Raw genomic sequence first — 25,697 nt, forward strand, 5'->3', positions numbered from 1 at the left:
GATGCCGATGCGGAGAGAAATGTCAAGAAATCCACTGGCGTCGTGGAAGAAGAGCTGAGAGAGATACACGATCTGGTAAGGCAACGAGCACAGATTATGAGTGACAAGATGAAAGCCAGATACGATAAAGCAATTAATTCGAAAGGGTTTCAGGAAGGAGATTTGGTGCTGTTGTACAACCCACAACGAAAAAAGGATTGTCCCCGAAATTGTAGTGTAATAGGGAAGGCCCATACAAAGTTGTAAAACGGACCAACGATGTAGTGTACCGCATACAAACCATCGGTAAACCACGAACCAAAACGAAAGTAGTTCATTTGGAAAGGCTGGCAGCGTTTAGATCGAGAGATTTGTCTGATCGGGACGATCAGACTTAGGTGGAGGGCAGTGTAAAGAATATTAGCAGCACTAAGGGATACTATCATCTCTAAGCCGATGCTAAGCAGTGACTTGTATGCACATCAATAATTCAATTTATGTCTACACATATGTACGTACACGCAGCGGAGAAGCAACGCACTAACACATGCAGATATCGTATCTGAGATGCTCCCAAAAGTATGCAATTATAATTGTGGAAGTGTCGCTCACAAATACACGCGCATATGAGAGCTATACACGTGTATATTTAGGTTTAATTATATAGCAGTAACTCAGTAAATTCTGGAAGAGCCTAGAAGTATGCAAACGAGAAGTCACAGAGTATAAAAGGCCGCAACAGTAGAGGCACGAGAATCAGTTTTGATTTAGGACGCTATCTGGCGAGCGATAGTAGTGTTATTGTGAAGAACTTTAATAAAGGTCATTTTGCATTATTGAATAGTGGAGTTATTTAATCAACATTTTAGTGATTCGAACGTTAGCAGAAGATTGCAAATAAGGGGAATTGCAGTAAATTCGTTACAATATCATTCGAGAACTAACGGTCAAGTAGAACGGTTACATAGCACCATCGCAGAAATAACAAATTCATTAGCAAAACAACACAAATCAAAACAAGAGGATATAATATTTTAAGCTGTAAAACAATGTAATAAAACTGTACATTCAACCACAGGATATAAACCCGAGGACGTGTTTTTTAATCAACAGGGGTATCCTGATATAGAAGAAAAATTAAAAATTAAACACGACAAAATTCTAAATTCACAAAAAGGAAACTTTAAGGACATCACTTATCAAGAAGGTGACATCATATCGACTAAGACCCACTTTAGGGATAAATCAAAGAATAAATTTCGTAAAAATATTATGAAAACTGACAACGGAAAAACTAGTACGACGATTAAGAACAAAATAGTACATAAAGATAATGTACGAATAACTTAAAAATGAAAACCTTTACAGTCGTATTATTAATAATAAAAATACATGCATCAATTACATATAACTAACTTAGGAAACAAGGACTATGTATTAATTGAACCATTGGATGCAAGGTATATATTTACTAAATACGATTATTTATACCACATATCAAATATAACTCGAATACTAGAAGCTTATGAGAACATAATAAAGAACGGATATAATTTAGAACAGAATATCGAAATTAAGATATTAACGAATAACCCCTTAAAAGCCAAATTATAACTAGAATTAATAAAAGAGCTTTAGATTTTTTAGGCACAAGATTAAAATGGACCATAGGACCCCCAGGGCACGACGATTTGATTGAAGTACAAACTCGAATTAATCAACTATTAGAAAACAATAACAAGCAAAGAATAATAAATAATCAATTTAAGAAAACATTAGAGAAACTTAATATAAAAGAACTATCTGAAATTACAGTAATAACCAAAGTTTGTAATGAACTACCTAATATAATTACCTCAATTAATTTAGCAAAACATAATAATTTTTTATATAATTTACTAAACCTAATCGATGTAAGAAATATTACACAGCACGAAAAAACAGATTTAAATACAATAAATAGTTTAGCATATTCCTATATACATGTCATTCAATGTGAAAATAACATAATTCTGATGTATAAATACCCAATAGTAGATAAGAAATGTAAAGGATATGAAATAGGTACTCTATCTTCAATAAAGGAAAAATATTAATGGACAAAAGAATCGCAAAATGTAACGCTAAGTTTATTATAATAAAAAATTTAAAAAAAAATAGTCTCTCAAATAATATGAGAACAAAATTCAGAAGATTTTTGTACTACTCAAATATTGGATAAAATGCTGAATGTAAACTTATAAAAGAAAATAAAGTACCGATGCAGATATTTGAAAAATATTTGAAAAATAAAAGGTACAAAACTCATTGAATTTAACGAAAATATAACAATAGATAATATAATTTACAAAAATCAAACCAAAATCTTATCTAGAATTATACATGAACGACATGAAGAAAAACTAACTGTATTAGAATTGTTAGAATCAGAATCAATACACAAATTTAATAATATAGAAGAATTATTTACAATATTTATACCTATTGAACAGCATCCTATAAAATACACATTAATAATTACTACAAAATTATCACTTGTATAGGAGTAGTATTACTAAACATAAAAATTATTAAGATCAGAAACGAAATGGCAATAATAAGAGTTACCGAAGGAATACAAAGAAATTATGAAGCAAAACTTTTGAAAGTACAAAGATTATTAATCGAGGGCGATACATTTTTAAGGAGGGGAGTTAATAGTGTACACACGCTGTATCCATGATAATGTATCACATTCCATAGAAATTAAGTAGTCAACAGAAATAACAATGAGGCGATAAGTTAACCCTTGATAACGTATCACATTCATTGTTATGAAGTCATCACAAAGAAACCACGCCTAAAGCGATAACAATAATATATAAATAGATTTATTCTTTAAGAAATCGACAGTCGCGATACAACCGCTGTGTAGAATATATGTAAGTCAATGTACACTTTTGATACAAATAAAGGTAATTGTGCAGTTTAGGGGCCCCACCCTAAAATTGGGTCTTTTTTTTTGAGTGAGGTATCAAAAGACGCGTATTCACGTCTAGATCAAGAATCCGAAAGCGGAAGTTAACTTTTTTTACCCGTTCAAAAGATATTAACGAAAACCCGAAAAAAGACCCGCGGGTACTTCCGAAACCGGGGGTGGGATCCATAGTATTTTTGCGCAGAACATCTTTCTGCGTTGGCGGCCTTCGGCCGCGCTTATAAAAAATATCCCTGGGCTACACTATGCCAAGTCCGGGTGTGTGGTATAACCGTGGCTACCGCCACGGCGATGCGCAATTTTATTTGTGGGTACAAACACAACAACAACCACATGAAAATCGCCAACTTCAACTGCAAATATCTCTGGGTAGTAGTCTAGTTGAGGGGTCGACTGCTAATACGCTACCAAAAATATCGAGAGAGGTGTCAAAAGACGCGTATTAATCTCGAGAACAATAATCCGAAGGCGGAAAAGAAAAATTTTATCTCTGTCCGGAGATATTTGCAGTTGAAGTTGGCGATCTCCATGTGGTTGTTGTTGTGTTCTTACCCACAAAAAAAATTGTGCATCACCGTGGCGGTAGCCACGGTTATACCACACACCCGAGGGTTATTTTTTATAAGCGCGGCCGAAGGCCGCCAACTCAGAAAGGTGTTCTGCGCAAAAGTACTATGGATCCTACCCCCGGTTTCGGAGGTACCCGCGGGTCTTTTTTCGGTTTTTCGTTAATATCTTTTGAACGAGTTAATATTTTTATTTTCCGCCTTCGGATTATTAATACTGATGATAATACGCGTCGTTTGACACCTCTCTCGATATTTTTGGTAGCGTATTAGCAGTCGACCCCTCAACTAGACTATTACCATATCTCTGGACAGAGATAACATTTTTCTTTTCAGCCTTCGGATTATTGTTCTCGAGATTAATACGCGTCTTTTGATACCTCACTCGAAAATCTTGGCCCAACTTTAGGGTGGGGCCCCTAAACTGCACTACTACCCAAATAAAATATATTTTTTTATTAATACATTAAAAGTACATGTTTAACTAGCATACTCTAAGAATTGCAAAGCTTTATGTGTTCTCTACATTCCAAACTCTTAACACCAACACGCTGATAGAGTTGGCAAATATCCGTATACCTGTGATTTTGTCACAGCTACCGAAATATCGCAGTACATTTCAGCGACAGGTTAGAAGAAATAACCGTGACAGATTGCCTGTGACCTTGTAGGGTTAATTATTCCCTAACAATAAAAGAATGTATTGATTTTTTATAAAATACTATATTTAATCAATACAAATTAAAACTTCTTCTTTGCAGAAATTCTAGAGATCACCAACTAACTTTTCGATAACTAAAGAAAATCTAGTACAGACAAAATTCAACTTAACATACCAAATAGATTGAAAAGGAATCGATAATACCTATATAACACCCCCCTAAACTTTTAATTTCTACAAAGGTTTACTGTATGTATGAACACTGAAAAATAAAAATTTTAAAGTTTTCAAATAGAAAAATATTTGACAGAATTATTATCAATTTTACAAAATTTTACAAATTTTTTCTTTGCAGTAGGATTATTACCCTGTGACTGGTTGGTTGATTGTTGCTTTGCATAGCTGTGGTCCTCAAGTAAGAGATTGGATTTCTTCGGTTTGGCATAGCAATGGTCCTTGCAAACGACGTAAGGATTGTGAGGTTGCACCGCTGGTTGAAGAGCAGAATGATTTTGTTACGCTAACATCGGTGATGAATCTTGTTCAAAACTATCTGGTGCTGGCTCGGTATGTGTTTGCGTAGCTGGATTAGAAAAGGTTTCGTTTGGTTCAACTTGCTCCAAATGAGCAGGTTTGAGTCGCTCAATTGACACGTTCACAGATTTGCCATTCTGATAAATTTGATAAATACGGTCAGAAGGTCGAGCAATGACTGCAAAAGGCCCTTCGTATGGTCTTTCAAGAAAGCGTGTGTTCTCCTTGCGAAGAAAAACATGAGTGCATGACGTCAAATCCTTGAAACAAAAGGGTTTACGTTTGTAGTTGTGCGCTGTTGCAACAGCTTTAAGCTCACGCATATGTTTTTTAAATTCACCGAGAAACGTCTGCGAATTAGGCGCGATGTCATGATTGAAAAATTCTCCGGGAACCCGTAATGTCATGCCATACAGATATTCGGCTGGAGATTCGTTTAGCCATTCTCGTATACAAGTTCGAAGACCCAGAAGTACCGTTGGAAGAGTTTCGATCCAATTGCTCACGCATATGTTTTTAAATTCACCGAGAAACGTCTGCGAATTAGGCGCGATTTCATGATTGAAAAATTCTCCGGGAACGCGTAATGTCATGCCATACAGATATTCGGATGGGGAAGCGTTTAGCCCTTCTCGTATACAAGTTCGAAGACCCAGAAGTACCGTTGGAAGAGTTTCGATTCAATTGAACCTTGATTTATGACACATTATTGCCGATTTTAAGGAGCGGTGCTGTAGTGCCATTGTAATTCACTGCATTAAATAGTAGCTGGCAACTCCCCCTCTGGAAAAGTGCAAGATGCGACCATGCATCAACTAAAAATGTTAGAGTCGAGCAACGCGGAGAGTTTCTGATTGGTTGAATCTGTCCTTGCTCGACGTCACCATGGATTTCGTTGCTAAGCAACATAAAGAAAAGATGCCTAGCCACAGAGTTGCGTTAGCAGCAGTTTTCAGTTTGAAGAGAACCGGCAACTTTAAATCACGCTAAAAATAAAAGTGCGCACGCAAAAACGATAAACTGAAATATTTTTGTACAGTTAACTAGAAATTAAAAAGAGTTGTAAAGTTAACTAAAAAGTGTGCAAACCTAACTAGAAACTAAATAGTTTTATAAAATACAAAAAAACACAGTTATACTAAGAACAAAAACGAAAACTGAGTATTGAACTAAATATTTGTAAATAAAAAAACACGTTTTGATAGTACAAAAAGAAAATCAGTTTATTTATTTGGAAAAATTAAAATAACAACCAAGTGAGTGAGTGCGAGTTTTCGCATAGTTGGGTGCGTGCAGAACTTTTTACATAGATCCGTAAATGGATCTATTAAATGGCGAACGTGACAGGACCCACTCTGCCCTACAGTGGGCTCCATCAAAACAAAATAAGAAAAAAGAAAATTCTAATATTTCGTCTGTTCGTTTCAACACGTATGGACCTAAGAAACGGGAAGGTAGTTTCTAAAAATTCACATCTAGGTTCATTTTCCAAAAATTCAGAGCAAGATTTAGATACCAAAAATTCAGAGCAATATTTAGATTCCAATAATTCAGATTCCGATTCAGCTTCAATTGCATCTTCAACTGATACTTTAACAAGTGAACATTATAAATTATCCCTGAGTGCAGACTTTTTAGGATTTGCTGATCAACTTGTAATTCCAAATTCTAGTTTTTCTATCTTAACTCCGATTCTTAACGTTACAACCATGGCCACAATCGAGGAGAAAAAATCGTTTATTAGTACTTGTGCCTCGATTATGAGAGAAAACTACAGTGGAGGACCGTTAGCACTTGGCTCATTTATTAATAAAGTTGAATTAATGGAAGTATTCTCTAACGAAACTTTAACTCCTACCTTCATTGCATTTTTAAAATCCAAGCTCGAAGGCAAAACTCGCGAAGCCCTACCAACGCATATGGAATCAGTCAGCCAAATTAAAGAAGCGCTATGTAGTAAAATTAGGCCAGACAATTTGAAAGTTGTCGCGGGAAAAATTGCAGCCTTAAGAGTAACCAATAACAATTTTTTCAGAAATTTCCAAGCAGGTAGAAGAGCTTTCTTACTCGTTAGAGCGCTGTCTAATCATTGAAGGTATGACGCAGGCCAACGCCCATGAGATGGCGGTTGAACAAACCATTAGCGTTTGTAGATAAAATAGTAGGTCAGATATGGTGAGATCAATGCTTGCGTCAACAACCTTCAAAGATTCAAACGACGTTGTAGCGAAAATGAGTATAGAGCGAGAACAGGAAGTTAAAGAGCGGCAAGTGTTAGCGTTTCGGCCACGTCCGATAAGATATAGTAATTTCCGTGGAAATTCCAGAGGCAACAGTAATTTCAGATACAACAACAATAGTAATTTTCGATTCAACAATAACGCAAATAGGCAACACAATAATACAAATTTCCGAAAAAAACAATTATAACAGTGGCAATAATCGCAATTACAATAGAGGTAATAGGAATTCCAGCAATAACAATAATAATCGGTCCGTAAATAACAGAAACTCCAATAATGAGGGTTCAAATTCTAGAAATTCAGCCAATGTTCGCTCTTTAAACACCGAAGCCCCTCAGGCGCTAACACTGAGGGAGAAGAAGCAATTCGACTAAATACTTCTCAGTCAATATATTGTCTAAATTTAAATTTTTCCGATTTCGTCAAAGTCGCTTGTAGCGATTCTCATAAAATATGTTCTTTTCTAGTAGATTCACAGGCAGACATTTCATTAATAAAAATTTCCAGTTTTGCAAACGATGTAAAAATAGACGATAGTAGCGTAATAAATATAACAGGCGTAACAACAGACACGGTAACAACACTAGGAACAGTTAATACAAGTATAATTGCATCAAATACATTTTTTCCTCTGACTCTTCACGTTGTCAATGACTCCTTTAATATTCCTTCGGACGGTATAATAGGGAAAGACTTTCTAAAAACGAACAAATTCATAATCAGCTATGCTTATGACACAATTATATTCGGACAAGGGACAAAAAAGGTAAATATTTCAATTTTGCATAGCACTTCAACAAATACTCTTGTAATTCCACCAAGATGCGAAGTTTTTCGTATTTTTAGTTTGAAAAATTCGACAAGTCCAGTTTTTGTAGATTCTCGTTAACTCTGTAACTGTGTTTTCACAGTAAAATGTATCGTTGATACAAAAAACCCAATAATAAAAGTTATTAACACCACCGACGAGGTCAAGTACGTAAAAGATTTCAATATTCAAACTGAAGACATTAAAAACTTGAATGTCTATCGCATAAATGATACACCTATCGATTCAAAATGCATAGAAGAGCTTAAATCAATTTTGGCAAAACAAATACCTTCTTATGCTAAAAAGAAATTACTCGATTTATGTTTGAAATATTCTGATATTTTTGCATTAAAAACCGACTTAATGACGCTTAATAATTTCTACGAACAAAAACTTAGATTAACTGACAAAACTCCTGTCTATATTAAAAATTACCGTTTGCAATACACACAACGCGAAGAAATAAATAAACAAGTCGAAAGCTTATTACAGAATGATTTAATCGAACTTAGTTTTTCAAATTATAACAGTCCTTTAATTTTGGTACCGAAAAAAGATCCAACAGCAAAAAGTCGTATCGTATGTGCGTAGATTTCAGAGCAGTCAATAAAAAGCTTATAGCCGACAAATTTCCACTAGCATGCGTTGATGACATACTCGACAATCTTGGCAGAGCCAAATACTTTTCTACTTTACATCTTTTTTCTGGTTTTCACCAAATAGCCCTTCACCCTAAATCTAGTGACGTAACTTCTTTCAGTACAGATCGAGGAGCTTTTCGTTGGAAAGTTTTACCTTTCGGGTTAAATATAGCACCAAACTCTTTTTCTCGTATGATGTCAATAGCATTTTCAGGCATTCCGCCAAATCAGGCTTTTATGTATATTGACGACGTTATCGTCATTGGTGGTAGTGAGACACACCACCTTAAAAATTTAGAAAAAGTTTTCGAAACCTGTAGAAAGTTTAATTTAAAGCTAAATCCAAACAAGTGCAATTTCCTTCGTTCCGAAGTAACTTTTCTAGGTCATAAATGCACGTCAAAAGGTTTGCTGCCAGATGATTCGAAAATAGACGCTATTAAAAGGTATACTAAGCCAAAAGACAAAGATGCGGTTAGGCGATTTGTCGCGTTTGCAAATAACTTCAGGCGATTTATACCGAATTTTGCGTCTATGGCAGCGCCTTTAAATCGTTTAAATAGAAAAAAAGTTGAATTTGATTGGGATGAAGCGTGCGAAAACGCTTTCGAAAAACTAAAACTTGCATTAATGTCTCCTCAACTACTACAATACCCTGACTTCACAAAAGAATTTATAATTACAGTAGATGCTTCTAAGAGTGGCTGTGGTGCTATACTGAGCCAAAAACATGGTGATAACGATTTACCAATTTATTTTGCGTCAAAATCTTTTAATAAAGCAGAACAGAAAAAAGCAATTATCGAATTAGAACAGCAATACATTTCGCTATAAAGCATTTTCGCCCATATGTTTACGGTACAAATTTCACAGTAAAATTCGATCATAGACCAATAGTTTATCTTTCTAAACTTTCTAGAATTCGATTAGAACTGTCACAATATAAATTTACGATTGAATATTTAAAAGGAAAATCTAACGTTGTGGCTGATGCTCTTTCACGTATTAGTATAGGCGAAATAAAAGAATCTACAAAGCATGTTTTAGCAGTCCAAAAGCGATCACAAACCAAACAAAAGGAATTACAAAATAAAGACGATAATTTTAATGATACTTTTTCGATACGCCTAAAGTACAAGTTTATGACAAATTTTCATACGATTTTTCAAAAAAGATACCGCGAATAAAGTCGACTATACAATTTAATAAAAATAATGAGATCTCTAGTATACAAATTTATGCGCATTTAAAACATAAAAAACTAAACCTACTTAATTTTGTGAATGCTAAGGGAAAAACAAATTAAGATGAGTTATTTTCGAGGCTTGAAAAAGCAGCCGGCAGTTACAATATTAAGCAGTTAGAATGGCCAAAAAATTATATATTTTTCAAAGAATTTTCAATTCCAAATTTTAAAATCATTACAAATAATACTAACAGACCCTGTAGAAACTGTAACAGAAACAGAGCAAAAACAAAAACTTATGACAATTTATCATGAGGACCCTTTGTTAGGCGGTCATTGCGGTACAAAACGATTATAATCCAAATTAAGAACAAAATACAATTGGAAAAATATGACTCGTTACATAGCTAAATTTGTCAAAAAATGCAATGAATGCCTTTTGAATAAAGTAAAACCAACAACAAAGGAAAATCTTGTGTTGACTCCAACACCCTGCAAACCCTTTGACATAGTAATTGTCGATACAATATGTCCACTTTTGGAATCAAAATATGGTAACAAGTTCGCTGTTACTATGATTTGTGACTTTTCTAAATACCTGGTAACAGTAGCTGTACCAGATAAATCAGCAAAAACTATTGCTTGCGCCATTTTTGAAACCTTTATATTAACATATGGTACAATGAAAGCTATTAGATCCGATTTAGGAACGGAATATAAAAACGAATTATTCTCTGAATTGACAACACCTCTAAAGATTGATCATGATTTCTCAACAGATTACAACCACGAAACTAGTGGTGCTGTTGAAAGAAATCATAGAGTCTTTAACGAATACTTGCGTGCATATCTAAACGAAACGTATTCAGATTGGGATATATATTTAAAATACTTTACATTTCTACACAATACTACAAGTAGTTCGGTTTCTGATAATAAATTTACTCTGTTTGAATTAATATTTTGCAGAAAAACTACAATGCCACATGAATTGTAAAAAGAGCAAATTGATCCGCTCTATAATGTAGAAAACTACACAAAAAAACTTAAGTTTAAATGCAAAAACCGCATAAAATTTTATTAATAAACATAAGATTAGAAATAAAGATTTATATGATAAAACGGCTAAGCCTTTAGAAATTAAAGTTAATGATAGAGTTTTAGTAGAAACAGAACCTAGAAATAAACATAAAAATATATATCAATGTCCCTACAAAGTAAAGAATATTGATGGAACAAATGTAACAATTTGTGAGATAAGTAATCAAAACGAAAAAATTGTACATAAAAATCGAGTACAAAAAATTAATTAAATTAATAGTCTATTACTAATAATCTTTAGATATAAATATATTTTAAAAATCCGCCAATGAAGGCTAAGAAATGTAACAAATAAATACATATTTAATTAGGTAGATTCTACAATAAGAAGGAAAAAAACCGGTTTACTTCAAACTGTAAATCAAATATTTCAAACTTTTATATAATTCATTTTATTCAAAATTTTCTTTTCATTTTTTATCATCTTTTTAGAAGTTGCACTGTGAAGAACGAATGAGTCCCGGGTTAGAGCACCCTAATGCTAGCAAACTCATTCGTTCATAACATTACAACAACATATTAAAGCCTAAAGAAGAATGTGGCAAGATTAAATACTAATCTTACGAAATTCTTCTTTTCTAAAGGGGGATGATGTAGTGCCATAGTAATTCACTGCATTAAATTGTAGCTGGCAACCCCCCCCCCCCCCCCTCTGGAAAAGTGCAAGATGCAACCATGCATTAGATGCACTTGACATCACTAAAAATGTTACAGTCGAGCAATGTGGAAAGTTTCTGATTGGTTGAAACTGCCGTTGCTCGACGCCATTATGGATTTCGCAAGCAACCTAAAGAGTCTAGCCACAGAGTTGCGTTAGCAGTTTTCAGTTTGAAGAGAACCGGCAACTTTAAATCACGCTAAAAGTAAAAGTGCGCACGCAAAACCGATAAACTAAAATATTTTTGTACAGTTAACTAGAAATTGAAAAGAGTTTGTAAAGTTAACTAAAATGTGTGTAAACCTAACTAGCAACTAAATAGTTTTATAAAATACAAAAAAAACACAGTTGTACTAAGAACAAAAACGAAAACTGAGTGTTGAACTAAACATTTATAAATAAAAAAATACGTTTTAATAGTACAAAAAGAAAACCAGTTTATTTAATTTGAAAAATTAAAATAACAACCAAGTGAGTGAGTGCGAGTTTTCGCATAGTTGGGTGCAAGCAACCTAAAGAGTAGGCGCATAGCCACAGAGTTGCGTTAGCAGTTTTCAGTTTGAAGAGAACCGGCAACTTTAAATCACGCTAAAAGTAAAAGTGCGCACGCAAAACCGAAACCCTAAAATATTTTTGTACAGTTAACTAGAAATTAAAAAGAGTTTGTAAAGTTAACGAAAATGTGTGTAAACCTAAATAGCACCTAAATAGTTTTATAAAATACAAAAAAAACATAGTTGTACTAAGAACAAAAACGAAAACTGAGTGTTGAACTAAACATTTATAAATAAAAAATACGTTTTGATAGTACAAAAAAAAACCAGTTTATTTAATTTGAAAAATTAAAATAACAGCCAAGTGAGTGAGTGCGAGTTTTCGCATAGTTAGGTGCGTGCAGAACTTTTTATATAGATCCGTAAATGGATCTATTAAAGTGCCAACGCTCAATGACAACATTAGACGCGGGGTGATAAGCGGCAGTTCTAATACGTTGGGTACCAATAAACTTGAGCAGTGCAGTGAACAACGCTGACTCGAACTGCGAACCCTGATCTGTTGTAATTAATTTTGGTGAGCCGAATCTGCACACCCAGCCAGTATAGAACGCTCTAGCGATGGTGTCTGCGCTTTAATCTTTTGTGGGTATCGCTTCTGGCCACCTGGAGAAACGATCTAAAAAAGTTACACAATATGTATCCTTGACTGAGCGGAAGGGGGCTAATAATATCGATGTGCACGTGGTTGAAACGGCCGTCTGGCGCCTGAATTACGTTCGGTATCCTTTGTACATGTCGGCTTACTTTGGATTGTTGACAATCTGTGCAATTACGAGCCCAACCAGCAATATCGCGTTTCATAATTGACCAGAAAAATTTCTGTTGGATAATACGTAGCGTAGCCTTACCACTAGGATGTGACAAACGGAAACTATTGAATGTTTGGTGCGTCAAGGTTCTGGAAGGAAAGGTCGTCCAAATTCCGTAGAAGATTCCAGAACAATTGGTGTTTTTTCGGCATCCCAATACATTTTGGTATATTTGCATGAAGTAGTTGTCGATTTAAGAAGCCCCTCTAACTCCTTTTCGGATGGTTGTAACCGTGCCAGCTCTTTAATATCGAAATGGGGTGGCATATGGAATATGTCCACCCGCGAAAGTGCGTCCGACACAACATTATGAGCTTCGGCGACATGGCATATATTTGTTAAAACTGCGATATATATTCCAGTTGACGTTGTTGACGAGATGTTTTGTTTGAACGCATATATTAAAGGTTTATGGTCAGTGAGAATCGCAAAATTACATCCTTCAAGGTAATTCCGAAAATGTTTTATGCTTCCGTAAATTGCATTAAGCTCACGATCATAGGTGCTGTACCTTGATTGAGCTGGAGAGAACTTTTTGGAAAAAAATGAAAGTGGCTCCCACGTAGAACCTTTCGTTTGTTGCTCGACGACCGCCCCAATGCTGTGTCAGAGGCGTCTGTGATTAGGCGAAGTTTTACAACTGCCGACGGATGCACCAGAAGTGTCGCCCTAGATAAATCCGCCTTACACAGTTCAAAGGAAGATTCTGCCTCCGTTGTCCAAACTATAGGCGTTCGAGCGGGGCTTGCACTACAGCTGCTTTCGGAAGTGAGCGGTGGTAAAAATTAATCATTCCTAGGAATCGCCTTAACTCTACCACTGTCTTAGGTTTTGGAAAAGTTTTCACTGCTTGAACCTTGTCAGGTAGGGGCGCGATACCTCCACTGGATTTCTATAACCTAAAAATTTTACCTCTTTGGCTCCAAAAACATATTTGTCCACATTGATTTTCAAATTATTGTCTTGCAGAAGTTGGAACACTATCATCAAGTGTTGTTTGAGCTCTTCAGCTGAAGATGCAATCTGGAATCTGCTAATAAGCTCGCACGAGGTCCAGTGTTGAAAATATGGTTTTCCCATTTAGACTATTTGTGAAGTCCTGAGCATGGGATATTGAGTATCTGTCAGGTACAGTGACATCGTTCATCCGTCTGTTATCAGCGCACACCATCCAATCTCCAGATTTCTTTTTAACAAAATATATCAGGCTAGCCCATGGGCTTTTGGAGGATCGGATCCATCCCAGCTTCATTAAGTATTCGAATTCGGTTTTAGCAGCCTTGTACTTCTCTGGATTGAGTCGACGTGTTGGTTGAAATACAGGAGCACCCTTAGTCGGAATGAAATGAGCGAATTTACACTTGATAGGTGCGTGATTTTGGGTATATCATTCCGGAAAATCCTTTCAAAATTTTAATAAACTCGTTGTTACTCTCGTTGATTGTAGACATTTTTAATCGCTCTGTATGGCTAGTGACACCTCTTGACGTTAGCTTAGTAGTCTTGTCAATGAGAAGTTGGCCTTTAAGATCAATAATTAAGTTGTAATGCGAAAGGAGATCAGCACCTATAATTGCATAGGGTACACCGGCGATACAAAATGTCCACTCGATTTGCCGATGAAGTCCGAGATCGAGAACAAGACGCTTGTCACCGTACGTAGGAATTGTAATATTATTAGCTGCATAAAGTTTGAAATTGCTTTGAGTTCTGTTGACTGAGTATGAAGCTGGAATAAGAGAAAGTTCAGCGCCGGTATCTATAAGAAACGTTGAGCCGGGCCGCTTGTCAGTTATTATCAGACGGTTTTGTAGCTTTCCACCGATTTAACTTCCTCAGCCATTAGACATGGATTGAAACAATTTTTAGCTTTGCTGCCAAATTTGTTGTGAAAGAAACAGATTGATGGGTTATGTCTTCGTGAAGTAGCAGTATCCTTTCCTTGCTTATTATCGCTGCTCCTACTGCGGGCTCTTGAAGTTTTACGATAGCTTTGAATGCATTAGATTGCAGAATCAAGTTCCTCAACATTGATGGTTAAAGCCGATACATCTTCAACCAATTTGTTTAACGTATTAGGTGATGACGAACGGTGGCCTTGTTTTATTTCAAAGACGTTTGACGTCTTCTCGAAGCCTCATGGAACATGGGGGTAGGGAGGGAGGGAATGGCCTGAAGGTTTAATGTGCCCACATAAATCGTTCCCGAGATGGTCGGGCTAGCATCTTAATGGTGCTATGGTACCGGAGCGTACCGGATTTGTATCCGGCAAAGGACCATCACATCGATAACACTCCCCAAAGCCTTCGGGGAGCAACCTTATCGCTACAACAACAACAACAACAACCATTGCTATGCCAAATCTAACAATTCCAATGTCTTACTTGAGGACCACAGCTATGCAAAGCAACAACCATCCAACCAGTCACAGGGTAATAATCCTACTGCAAGGAAAAAATCTGTAAAATTGTGTAAAATTAATATTAATTCTGTCAAATATTTTTCTATTTGAAAACTTTAAAATTTTTATTTTTCAATGTTCATTCATGCAGTAAACCTTTGTAAAAATTAAAAGTTTAGGGGGGTGTACTGTAGGTATTATCGATTTCTTTTCAATCTATTTGGTACGTTAAGTTGAATTTTATCTGTATTAGATTTTCTTTAGTTATCGAAAAGTTAGTTGGTGATCTCTAGAATTTGTGCAAAGAAGAAGTTTTAATTTGTATTGATTAAATATAATATTTTATAGGAAATCTATGCATTCTTTTATTGTTCGGGAATAATTAACCCTACAATGTCACAGGCAATCTGTCACGGTTATTCTTTCTAACCTGTCGCTGAAATGTACTGCGATATTTCAGTAGCTGTGACAAAATCACAGGTACACGGATACTTGCCAACTCTATATCAAGTGACAGTGCGAGCATTTAACCATTGTATCCCATGGGCAAACGACACCACACGCGCTACCAAAACATGATGACGCTGCTACAACAAACCCGGCAAATATTCCCAGCACATGCAGGTGCAACGTGACCTGACAAACATACACATGTAGAATTTGCCGTAAAGTAGAATTAAGAATAATTGTAAAGTCAGTTCTAATTTGAAAATGAACGAATAAAGTTGGACTTCGTTTCCACAAAAAATATTTGTTTAAGGATTTAATGTAGTAAAATCCCAACTTGTATATGGGTAAGGCTTTTTCAACTGAGCACCGTTTTCACCAAAGTCAATATTTTGCGATGATATTTGGTCAGCGCCGAGTCTTGTGGTCGAGAACAACACTGTGTGAATTTTGTTGCAAAATTGAGGGGTTGTGCGGAATAACGGTATAACTCAAGAATCAACCTTTTGAGAAAAGGGAAACAACTTAACAATGCAGGTAAAAATAAATTTATAATAATCCTACTTGGCAGGATTTTAGATAGTATGATTCTTTGATAAGAAAAAGTAACAAATTTTATATATACATAATTCTTTTTTTTTTTTTGAGTTATACCGTTATTCCATAGATCAAATATCAAATAGTTTGATTGAGATACTTTATTAAACAAAATAGTAGATACATTAATAACCATTATTAAATACATTATATTCTATTATTAAGATGTGGTTATAACTATTTGTTATTTCCGTTTCTTATTTTTAGCAATTTTTTTTGCTACTTTTATCATTTTTAAACTTTTTCTTTTTTTAACAATGTCTGCTTAGTCGTTTTTGAAACCAATTCAATTCTCTTATTTTTCAGTTCTTTCTGGTCTACGACATTGAATATATTTTCATACCATTTCTATGCTTCACTACTGCAAAATTTTATTAGAGAGTTATACCGTTTTTCCATAAATTAAGCTAATATCTTTGTTAAATATCACTATTATTTCTAAGATTAATATGGTATGTGTATGTAATCGTGCTCTTTTTATTTATTTGATTTATGGAAAAACGGTGTAACTGGACTTATACCATTATTCCACACATCCCCTCAATTCTGCTTGTTTTTTTTATATTGGCAGTTAAATATTTTTGGATTGTTTTGGGAAGTTAATTGTTTATCTGAAAGTAAGCGTCCAAATGGGACAATTTTTTAAGTATAGATTCAAAAGACATTCAAGTACAGGGCTGTGGCTTTACCACAGTAAGGGGCGCTGCTGTGGCGGGCGGTTCTTTCCCCGTATATAATACTGGACCGCTGAGCCCGCCTAGCCGGGCAGGTGGTCGTACGACCAAGATGAACGACCCATTACCTAATTGTAGTACGGACGATGATAAGAGGAGGACTGAGTCGCAAGCCAAGGACGATCAATACGTAATAAGCGATGCGTCGGAGCGAACGGAGTAGAAGAGCGGTGAAGGGTACGGAGCAGAGGAAGTAAAAGAGCTCTCTCGCACTACCGTGCACCAATAAGAATTGTCCAGCGCCTGGGAGCAGTGGTCGACCCCACAGAATTGGAGATCGAATGCTTAGAATGGGCCCATGATGCGCTAGAAGTAGATCGAATGCAGTTCAAAAGGTTTGCTGCGAGAAACCCTCGGTTCTTCAAACGGTACGAGGAAGAAGAAGCTTCGAATGGCAGAATAAAGAGACAACGTTCGGCGGAAGGCGACAAGCCTGCTTTCTTAATGATGTGAAGATGATAGCATGCGACAACGTCGCGAGCTTGGGGTGACTTGAGGAAGTGGTTCCAAACCTCCAAATGCAAGGCACGAACGAGCGCTTCGAGGTGGTAGATAAAGCACTAATCCCACGGTAGCAAAAGTTAAGGAATGGATACCATGTTTGAGAAGTCGGAGGATACACTGCGACCTCTGCAGAATCAGAATCCGAACATACCGACACAGGATTGGAAGGTACCTACTGTATCTAGGCCTACGGAGGAAGGTCAGCTCTACATTTTCCAAATAAACAAGCAGGCGGAGGATATATTTTACACGCAGCTGGGAGAAATGTCCTTTGGTACAGGCAAAATTTATATGCGACTCAGGAAAAGAAGTCCCGAGGATAAAAATGGGTGGGCGAATTCGAAAAGGACCTCAAAATTCTAAGAGAAAAAAGACAGGCGGATGTAGCCGACGTTACAGTGAATGTTTTAGAAGAGGGCCAACAGCCAAATGGTGCTGTGAGTCGCACAGAGTACACCCAGCACAACAGTTACAAGAGGTTGAAGGGGGCTTCGAATACTCTACACCAAAAGGGTAAGGGTAGGACGACGACGTCACGACGATTGTGCTGGAGGGGAGCAAACAGCCCAATGGTGCTGCGATTCCTACAGATAAACCTCCAACACAGTAAAGTGGAGTCGAGCGAACTCCTCGTAACCCTTGAGAAGGGTTCGTTTGATGTTGCGCTGATCCAGGAGCTGTGACTCTCATCGGGAGGAGAGGTTTCTGGTCTTAGCGCGCGCGGACTTGGCGTTTACTACGCGCAAACGGAAGGACGGGTGCGAGCTGTAGTAATGGTAAAGAAACATCCTGCAAACCATTTTGCAGATAGCCAACAGGGGATATGTCGCTACATACATTGGTCCAACATCAAGCAATGTTTTGGATATTGCATTGAGCTCTGAACTGATATATCAAGGTATGATTGGATGGTTATTGATAGACCATCCTTCTCCGACCATGCGTATATCAGTTTCAGCATCCCCTTAAAGAGGGTAGAGAAGGGAGGAACCTTTAGAAACCCTAGTCCAACATCCAGCAGTGCTGGTCCAACATCCAGCAATGTTTTGGATATTGCATTGAGCTCTGATGTGATATATCAAGGTATGATTGGACGGTTATTGATAGACCATCCTTCTCCGACCATGCGTATATCAGCTTCAGCATCCCCATAAAGAGGGTAGAGAAGGGAGGAATTTTTAGAAACCCTAGGTCAACGAGCTGGACTAAATTCCAGAAACAGGTAAAAACAAAACTGGGACAACCCAAAGAGGTTGCCAATGTGGAGGAACTGGAGGAGTCTAATGAATTCCTAGCAAGGACGCTTATGACTGCGTATAACAAAGCTTGTCCTCTAAGAAGATTCAGAGGAAAAGCAAAGCCGCCAGGGTGGATCAATGAGCTGGCTCTTCTAAGAATACAGGTAAAAGAAATGTTTAAGCTAACAAAGACCGCGGAAAGCGAAGCATGTCGGGACAAGTACAGGGATCTTTTGAGGATCTACAAGCGCGAAATTGCCAGGGCGAAGTGAATCTCATGGAAAAGTTTCTGTACGGACATCGAATGATCCAGCGAAACAGCACGGTTGAGAAAAGTCCTAGCAAAGGAAACGTAGTCCAGGAACTAATAAACAAAGAGAACGAAGAATGATCACGTAATAGTGAGGAATCTCTTGAGGTGCTTTTCGATACACATTTCCCATCGGGAGATGGTTTAGAAGAGCCAGCAGACAGCACTCACTCTTCAATCACTGAGCGGGAAGTGCCGGGTTTGGTAACCGATATCAAGATCGAATGGGCAGTGAAGTTTTCTAAGTTTAAATCGCCGGGCCGAGATGGTATGGAATGGCTTACAATAATATTCGATGGGTGCCTAAGAGTGAATCTTTACCGCACTCTTGGCCTACTGCTGTCGTAGCTTTCCTACCAAAGGCGGGGAAGATCGGTCACGTGTATCCCAAAGACTATAGACCCATTAGCTTAACATCATTTCTGCTCAGAACCTTTGAGAGGCTGATAGATGTGTACTTAAAGTCCAACGTGAATAAAAAGCTGCTCTCCATAACACAACATGCGTACACCAAAGGCAAGTCGTTGGACACCGCATTGAATAGGGTGGTAATAAGCATAGAGAAAGCCTGGAATATAAGGAATATGCTCTAAGACATTGCTGGGGCTTTCAATAATGTTTCTAAAAAGCAGCAATTAAGGCAATAATCTCGCATAGCACAGCATCTAAATGCGTGTTTGAGTTTGAACAGTCCCTGGAGAGAATCGGGACAGGGAGAAGCATACATCTATAATGGGTCCCAGGGCATATGGGAACAGATGAGAATGAAAAAGCGGATGAACTAGCTGAAAAGGGCGTACCCTTGAAGCTTGCTCCGTAGACATCCCAATTAGACTGGGCGAGATTAAACGAAGCGGAGTGGTGCACATGATCGACCAAGCAGGAAAGGCGTGGGTTTAAGCGTGGGGCTGTAAAGTGTCGAAGATTATGTGTTGGTCTTACAACCGTAGACTAACAAAGTTGCTTCTATCATTAAAAAGAGAGGACTGTAGGCTCATGACGGGTATTCTGACTGGACACTGCCTTCTGGCGTCACATGCCTTTAAATTGTGCTTGATCAGTGATATCAGATGTAGGAAGTGCGGGCTGGAGGAGAAAACGATCGAGCACGTTCTGTGCTCTTGCCCTGCGCTTGTCAGGCTAAGTCTCCAGCTATTAGGAGTGATACACATGTCAGATCTAGAAGCAGCAAGTGGCTTAAGTCCTAGGAAGCTTCTAGTATTTGCCGAGAGGACGGAGTTATTTTATAACATAGGTCCTGGTTTTTGATAAGGTTTTTCAGTTTGGTTGTTAAAACAAATTTCCTGTAACACTACGAACTTATTCAGTCTATGTGAGGTCCTCATGGACCGGCCAGTTCAACCTAACCTAACCTAAGCATCATCTTCGACATTTAGAAGACGCCAACCGACAACGCAGGCAACAAGGCCGGGAAAAAGCCAAGGACCACGTCCTCGCATTGCAAATGCTGATGCGCCAGCACCCGACAATGTGCAAGGAAAACCACCTCGAGCGAATCTACGATTGCCTAAGCGTTGAATACCGCCTCTTCATTAAGCGCAGTGAGTTTAGGACGATCGCCGAGCTCCTGGAAATAACGGAAGAGTATGAGCTGCTAAAAAGCGAGGAAGCGAAACAGGGCAAAATGGTGGTCCACAGCACGTATCATCTTCAAACGGAGTACGATAGCAAGGATTGCTGCAGGCGCTGCAAGGAACGCGGACAACGCCGCTTTCAATGCAGGGGCCTCTGGAGAATTTCCTGCTCCAGGTGTGGACAAGACAACATTGTAGCGTCATGCCCACCTATGCAATACATTTACGGCATTACGCATCATGAACTTCTATGCTAAATACTTCTTAGTAACAATCATATTACAATATTATACAACATAAATTATTGAACTAACCCAGCGGTTAGCTAACATCAATGGAATGCCGAATATGAAACCTTTGTCCGTTCACAGCTAATAAATTCTGCTTAGTACTTACATACAACAAAGAATATGAATTAACCAAATATTCATGAATATCGATCTGCTGACTCTGCATACAAATCTACATGCATGCATGGTGGTACAAATATACATATATGCACAATAATACAAATCTACATATATGCATATTAATACAAATCTACATGCATGCATAGTAATACAAATATACATATATGCATAGCAATACAAATCTACATATATGCATAATAACACAAATCTACATATACTGCATATATGCATATTAATACAAATCTACATATATGCATAACAATACAAATTCACATATATACTCTTTAATACAAATGTACTTATTTTTAGTTGTTACCCAACAAACACTGAAAACAAAAATCTCAAATGTTTGAGAAAAACATTGATTCTCAGTTTGATATTCAACATTATTTATCATTTGAAACAACATATTTTCTCGACTTTTTCTCAAACGTCGATCTTCAACTTGAGAATAATTTGAGACATACTTGACAATTTTTTTTCTCTCAACTGTTTGAGAAAACATTAATTCTCAGTTTGATATTCAGCATTATTAATCATTCGAAACTAAATATTCTCCCAACTTTTTCTCAAACGTTGTTTTTCAACTTGAGAATGGTTTTAGATATGCTTTCATTTCATTCCATTCCTGAAATGTCAACATAGCAAAGATATCGAAATCTATCGAATCGGTGGATATTCGTCGATCTCTAATTTGCATAGTTTAGCTGGAAATGTAAACAAGCTATTTTATTGAGTGAAGTTGGACATAAAGTGAAAAAATAAGGAGGTATATATACATTTTGATAATATTAAGTGATATTTTACTACATTATGCATAAAACTAAACGAGTTAAAAGTGAAGTGAGGCAAATAATAAATTTGCTTACCGAAAGTGGCACAACAGTAGCACCGGGAATAATAGAAAGTTCAGGAGTAAGCGCCACCTTAAGCGAAGGCCCTTCTATTTCCAATAGTGTTATTTATGATCGAAGTGATTCAGAAAGTGTGGATTGCGACTATTCGGAATCTGACATTGATGCAGAAAGTGAAATGGGAAGTGTTATTCGAGAAGAGCTTAACATAAATATTGACGGTCTTCCACTAGCAAAAAGTTCCAATTTGCAGGCATGGCCCATTTTAATAAACGTGAATGGGGACCCGGTTGTTATGGTCGTAGGTGCTTATTGCGGAAATAGCAAGACACTGTGCCCAAATATATACTTGCAACGTTTTGTAGATGAAATGTTGCACTTAATGGAACAAGGTTTAGATTTCAATGGCAGGCATTATTCAATTCACTGTCGCTCTTTTGTTTGTGATGCTCCAGCAAGATCGTATATATTGGGTGTTAAGGGACATACGGGTTATTTTTGTTGCGTAACGTGTACGCAGAAAGGGAATAGTAAAGGCCATAGAATGATTTTTCACCATGAAATGAATAGTAGTAGTAGAACAGACTCAGATTTCCGCCTAAGGTCTGATATAAATCATCACAGAATAATAGAACAAACCGCCATTGAGAAATTGCCAATTGATGTTGTAAAATCCTTCCCATATGACTACATGCATGTGGTATGCCTTGGTGTGATGAAAACTTTGCTTGTAGGTTGGGTTAAACAAAGAAATGAGCCGTATTCATTAAAATCTGCACAGATTGATGCATTAAATTCTAAAATATTATTTTTGAGTAATAAGGTACCTAGAGAGTTCGCTCGACGTCCACGTACCTTAAAGGAAATTGAAAGATTTAAGGCCACAGAATTGATGCAATTTCTATTATATACTGGAGTTTTTTTACTTGCCGATATCTTAGACGCCGAACGGTACCACCATTTCTTGTTACTTAGTTTGGGTATTCGAATTTTACTTGATAAAAAATCATGTTCGGAAAATAATGAATGTGCGAAAATTCTTTTAAATGAATACGTTAAAAATGTCTCTAGGCTTTATGATGATTCTTTTTTAACATTTAATTTTCATTGCCTTACTCATTTACACAGTGATACATTAAACTTTGGCGATTTAGAATCTGTAAACGCATTTAAATTTGAAAACTTTTTGTCTAAATTGAAACGAAAATGTAGAAAAAAAAACCATATTGCTGCACAGATTTATAATCGTTTAGTAGAAGAAAGCTTGTTCTGTAATGAAAGTGTTACGGAAAAAATTGAAAGGAAAAATTACGAAATGGGCCAGTAAACTCAATTAATACAAATTTATTTTATTTATCCATAAAAAATCCTGACAACTTTTATAGCGCAAACAAAAAAATATTCAAGATAATAAGTATTATTTATGAAAATTGTGTTCCAAAGGTAATATCTTTGGAGGTCAAAAATTTAAATGATCTTTTTATTACACCAATAAAGTCATCAAACTTTAATATTTATTGTTGCGCCACTTTACACTTTTCCAGTGATCGATTTGAGCATTCTGTAGATGAAATATCAAAAAAAGTAATTTTATTTCATAACTTTGAAAATACCGAATTCGTATTTTTACCACTTGTTCGCTCATAGATGGATTTTAACAGCACATTTTTGTCTACTGGAGATAACCAAGTTACCAAACAAGGTAAGGTTTTTGACTATTCATTGTTTATTTAAAATTGTTTATACTAATAGTCTATTACCGTTCATTTTTCAGATTTGGATAATTTGAATAGGAATATTAATGCCTTAGACAAGAATATAGACGAATGGAGAACAAATTTATCAAAGGGTAATATTTCTTTATTTATTTATTAAAATTTTTTGAATTAGTGTGCGATATGTTCAACTTGAATACCTTTTATATTTTTAGTCAGGTTTTTCATAACATTTTCGAGTATGCAATTTTTAGTATAACTTTAGTATACAAAATTTAAATTTTGTCCTGACTTTGTATGGAAAAAATGGAATACTCGAAAATATTGTTAAAAATTTGATTGAACAGTTGTTAAAAATTTGATTGAACAGTTAAAAAAATTTTGTAATGAAGAATACTGTCCTTACTCAAAATCAGCCAAACCGTGTATATATAATGATAATCCTCCTTGAAAGTACTTTAGTTGGTATACGACTTAAAATATCTTTCATTTGATACCCCTATTGGCATATCTTGCTTAATACTTATATAAAAAAATCACATTGTTGGCAACAGCCCAGTAGACAATCTTGAAACGAGGAGTAGTTTCCATATATATAATTATTTCATGCAAATATTTTTCTAATATTCATACATATCTATAAATTCAATAATTTCAGAAAATCAATCAACACAAAAGTTGTTAAAGAGGGTATTGGAAGAAGTTAAATTAGGCGCAAGTTCTGCAACTGTAAAAAGGAAGAAGATTTTACCGCAAAAACCTTTTTCAGAAGTGCATGAATTTTCCGAATTTGAAGCAAAAATTCAAAGCTCTGAGAATAAATATAACGATTTGGTGAATATCCTAACAATTTAGCTATTCAATTAAAATGCAGCCATTTTATACATGTTTATTTTTTCCAGGTGGCCGAACTGCAGACCATCATCTGTGCAAGTACAACTAAATTCATAAAAATGGCTTGGCGCAAAATAATAACTGACAATGTTGCGCAATCGTATTCCTGGCAAGGAACTAAAACGAAGACACCAGCTAGGGCGCTAAGTGTAACAGGAGCACTGAAACGTAATTACGCGTATGATCATATGTTGTGGCTTTAGTTATTTTGTTTATTATATTTAGAAACCTTTTGTCTCAAATTTCCTAATGTGGCCAACGACAGTGACAATCAACTTCTTCCAACACGCTAGTACTCGGCTAAATAAAAAGGTTGAATACGAAAAACAGAAGAATACCAGCTTGCAATAGATTATATATAATCCATATATAATAATTTTTAGATGCATTTTATTTATTTACTTATTTATTATTTAATGTTTCCTTTTTCTTAAAAACGCAGGATATTTCTGTTGTATTTTTGAACTACAAAAATTTTATTTGAATTTTTGTATTAAATTCTTTTCACTTCTTCAACTAAATTGAAAGAACATTTTTATGTGTAACCCGTAGGAGTTTTTCTAGCTATATGCATTTTTTTGTAACCTTGTATGTAAATTTTTTTTTATTTATGTGAAATAATAGGCCTGTTCATTTACAAAAAAATTGTTACTGGAATTTACTAATTGTTGATGTTTTGTATGAGCAATGACAAAAATTCCTAACTTCCAGTAATAATTTTTTTGTAGATGAACACATATAATATGTTAGGCTTGTATCTATGTCACTAATGGGAACTTTGTACCTCATTTGCACTTTTCTTTGCAACCTTAAATTTTTGTGCCTAAGTTTTTTGTTTACCTATATGTGTACTTAATCAACATGAAATAATATTTTAATGTATTCACCATGTATATATAACTAGTCGGAGTTTCTCTACATCCTATGCTGTTTTGTAACATTGAATTTAATGCTTAGTTTTTTGATTTTCATGAAATAATAATTTTTGTATAATATAATTTTAATTTTTTTATTCATTTATCTATCAACATTAAACAATATAAAATGTATACATATTTGTTACAGAATATTTTAATAAAATAGAAAGATGGTTGAAAAACTGGTATGTAACTAATTTTTTGCTTTGATATACTTTTTTGAATTAACTGAATAAAGAAAATTTAAAAAATTTGTCAAAACTCATAAAAAAGAACTCTTATTATTAAAACTGGGTATTTCTTTTACAGCGTAGGTAACACTGAATAAACAATTAAATTAGAGTAATTGGATTCCATT

General features: G+C 35.8%; 2 protein-coding genes across 11 annotated transcripts in view; one reads left to right on the forward strand and one right to left on the reverse strand.

Moving 5' to 3' along the window:
• LOC137244275 (synaptic vesicle 2-related protein) overlaps positions 1-25,697 on the reverse strand; it is a 2,198,928-nt gene that overhangs the window by 2,080,101 nt on the left and 93,130 nt on the right. The gene's annotated exons all lie outside the window — the stretch shown is intronic.
• Positions 22,490-25,473, forward strand: LOC137246642 (uncharacterized). Of its 2 annotated transcripts, none has more exons than XM_067777685.1 (7): positions 22,490-22,764; positions 23,358-23,397; positions 23,461-23,515; positions 23,588-23,662; positions 24,187-24,362; positions 24,431-24,590; positions 24,648-25,473. In XM_067777685.1, exons 1-7 carry the CDS (start codon positions 22,505-22,507, stop codon positions 24,713-24,715), a joined length of 834 nt encoding a protein of 277 aa, XP_067633786.1. In that variant the 5' UTR covers positions 22,490-22,504; the 3' UTR covers positions 24,716-25,473. The 2 variants fall into 2 exon arrangements, with proteins under 2 accessions (XP_067633786.1, XP_067633787.1); XM_067777686.1 differs by lacking the exon at positions 22,490-22,764 and adding an exon at positions 22,912-23,256 and having other exon boundaries at positions 24,648-25,450.

Source organism: Eurosta solidaginis, chromosome 3 (genome assembly GCF_040869045.1).
Source record: "Eurosta solidaginis isolate ZX-2024a chromosome 3, ASM4086904v1, whole genome shotgun sequence".
Taxonomy (NCBI): Eukaryota; Metazoa; Arthropoda; class Insecta; order Diptera; family Tephritidae; genus Eurosta; species Eurosta solidaginis.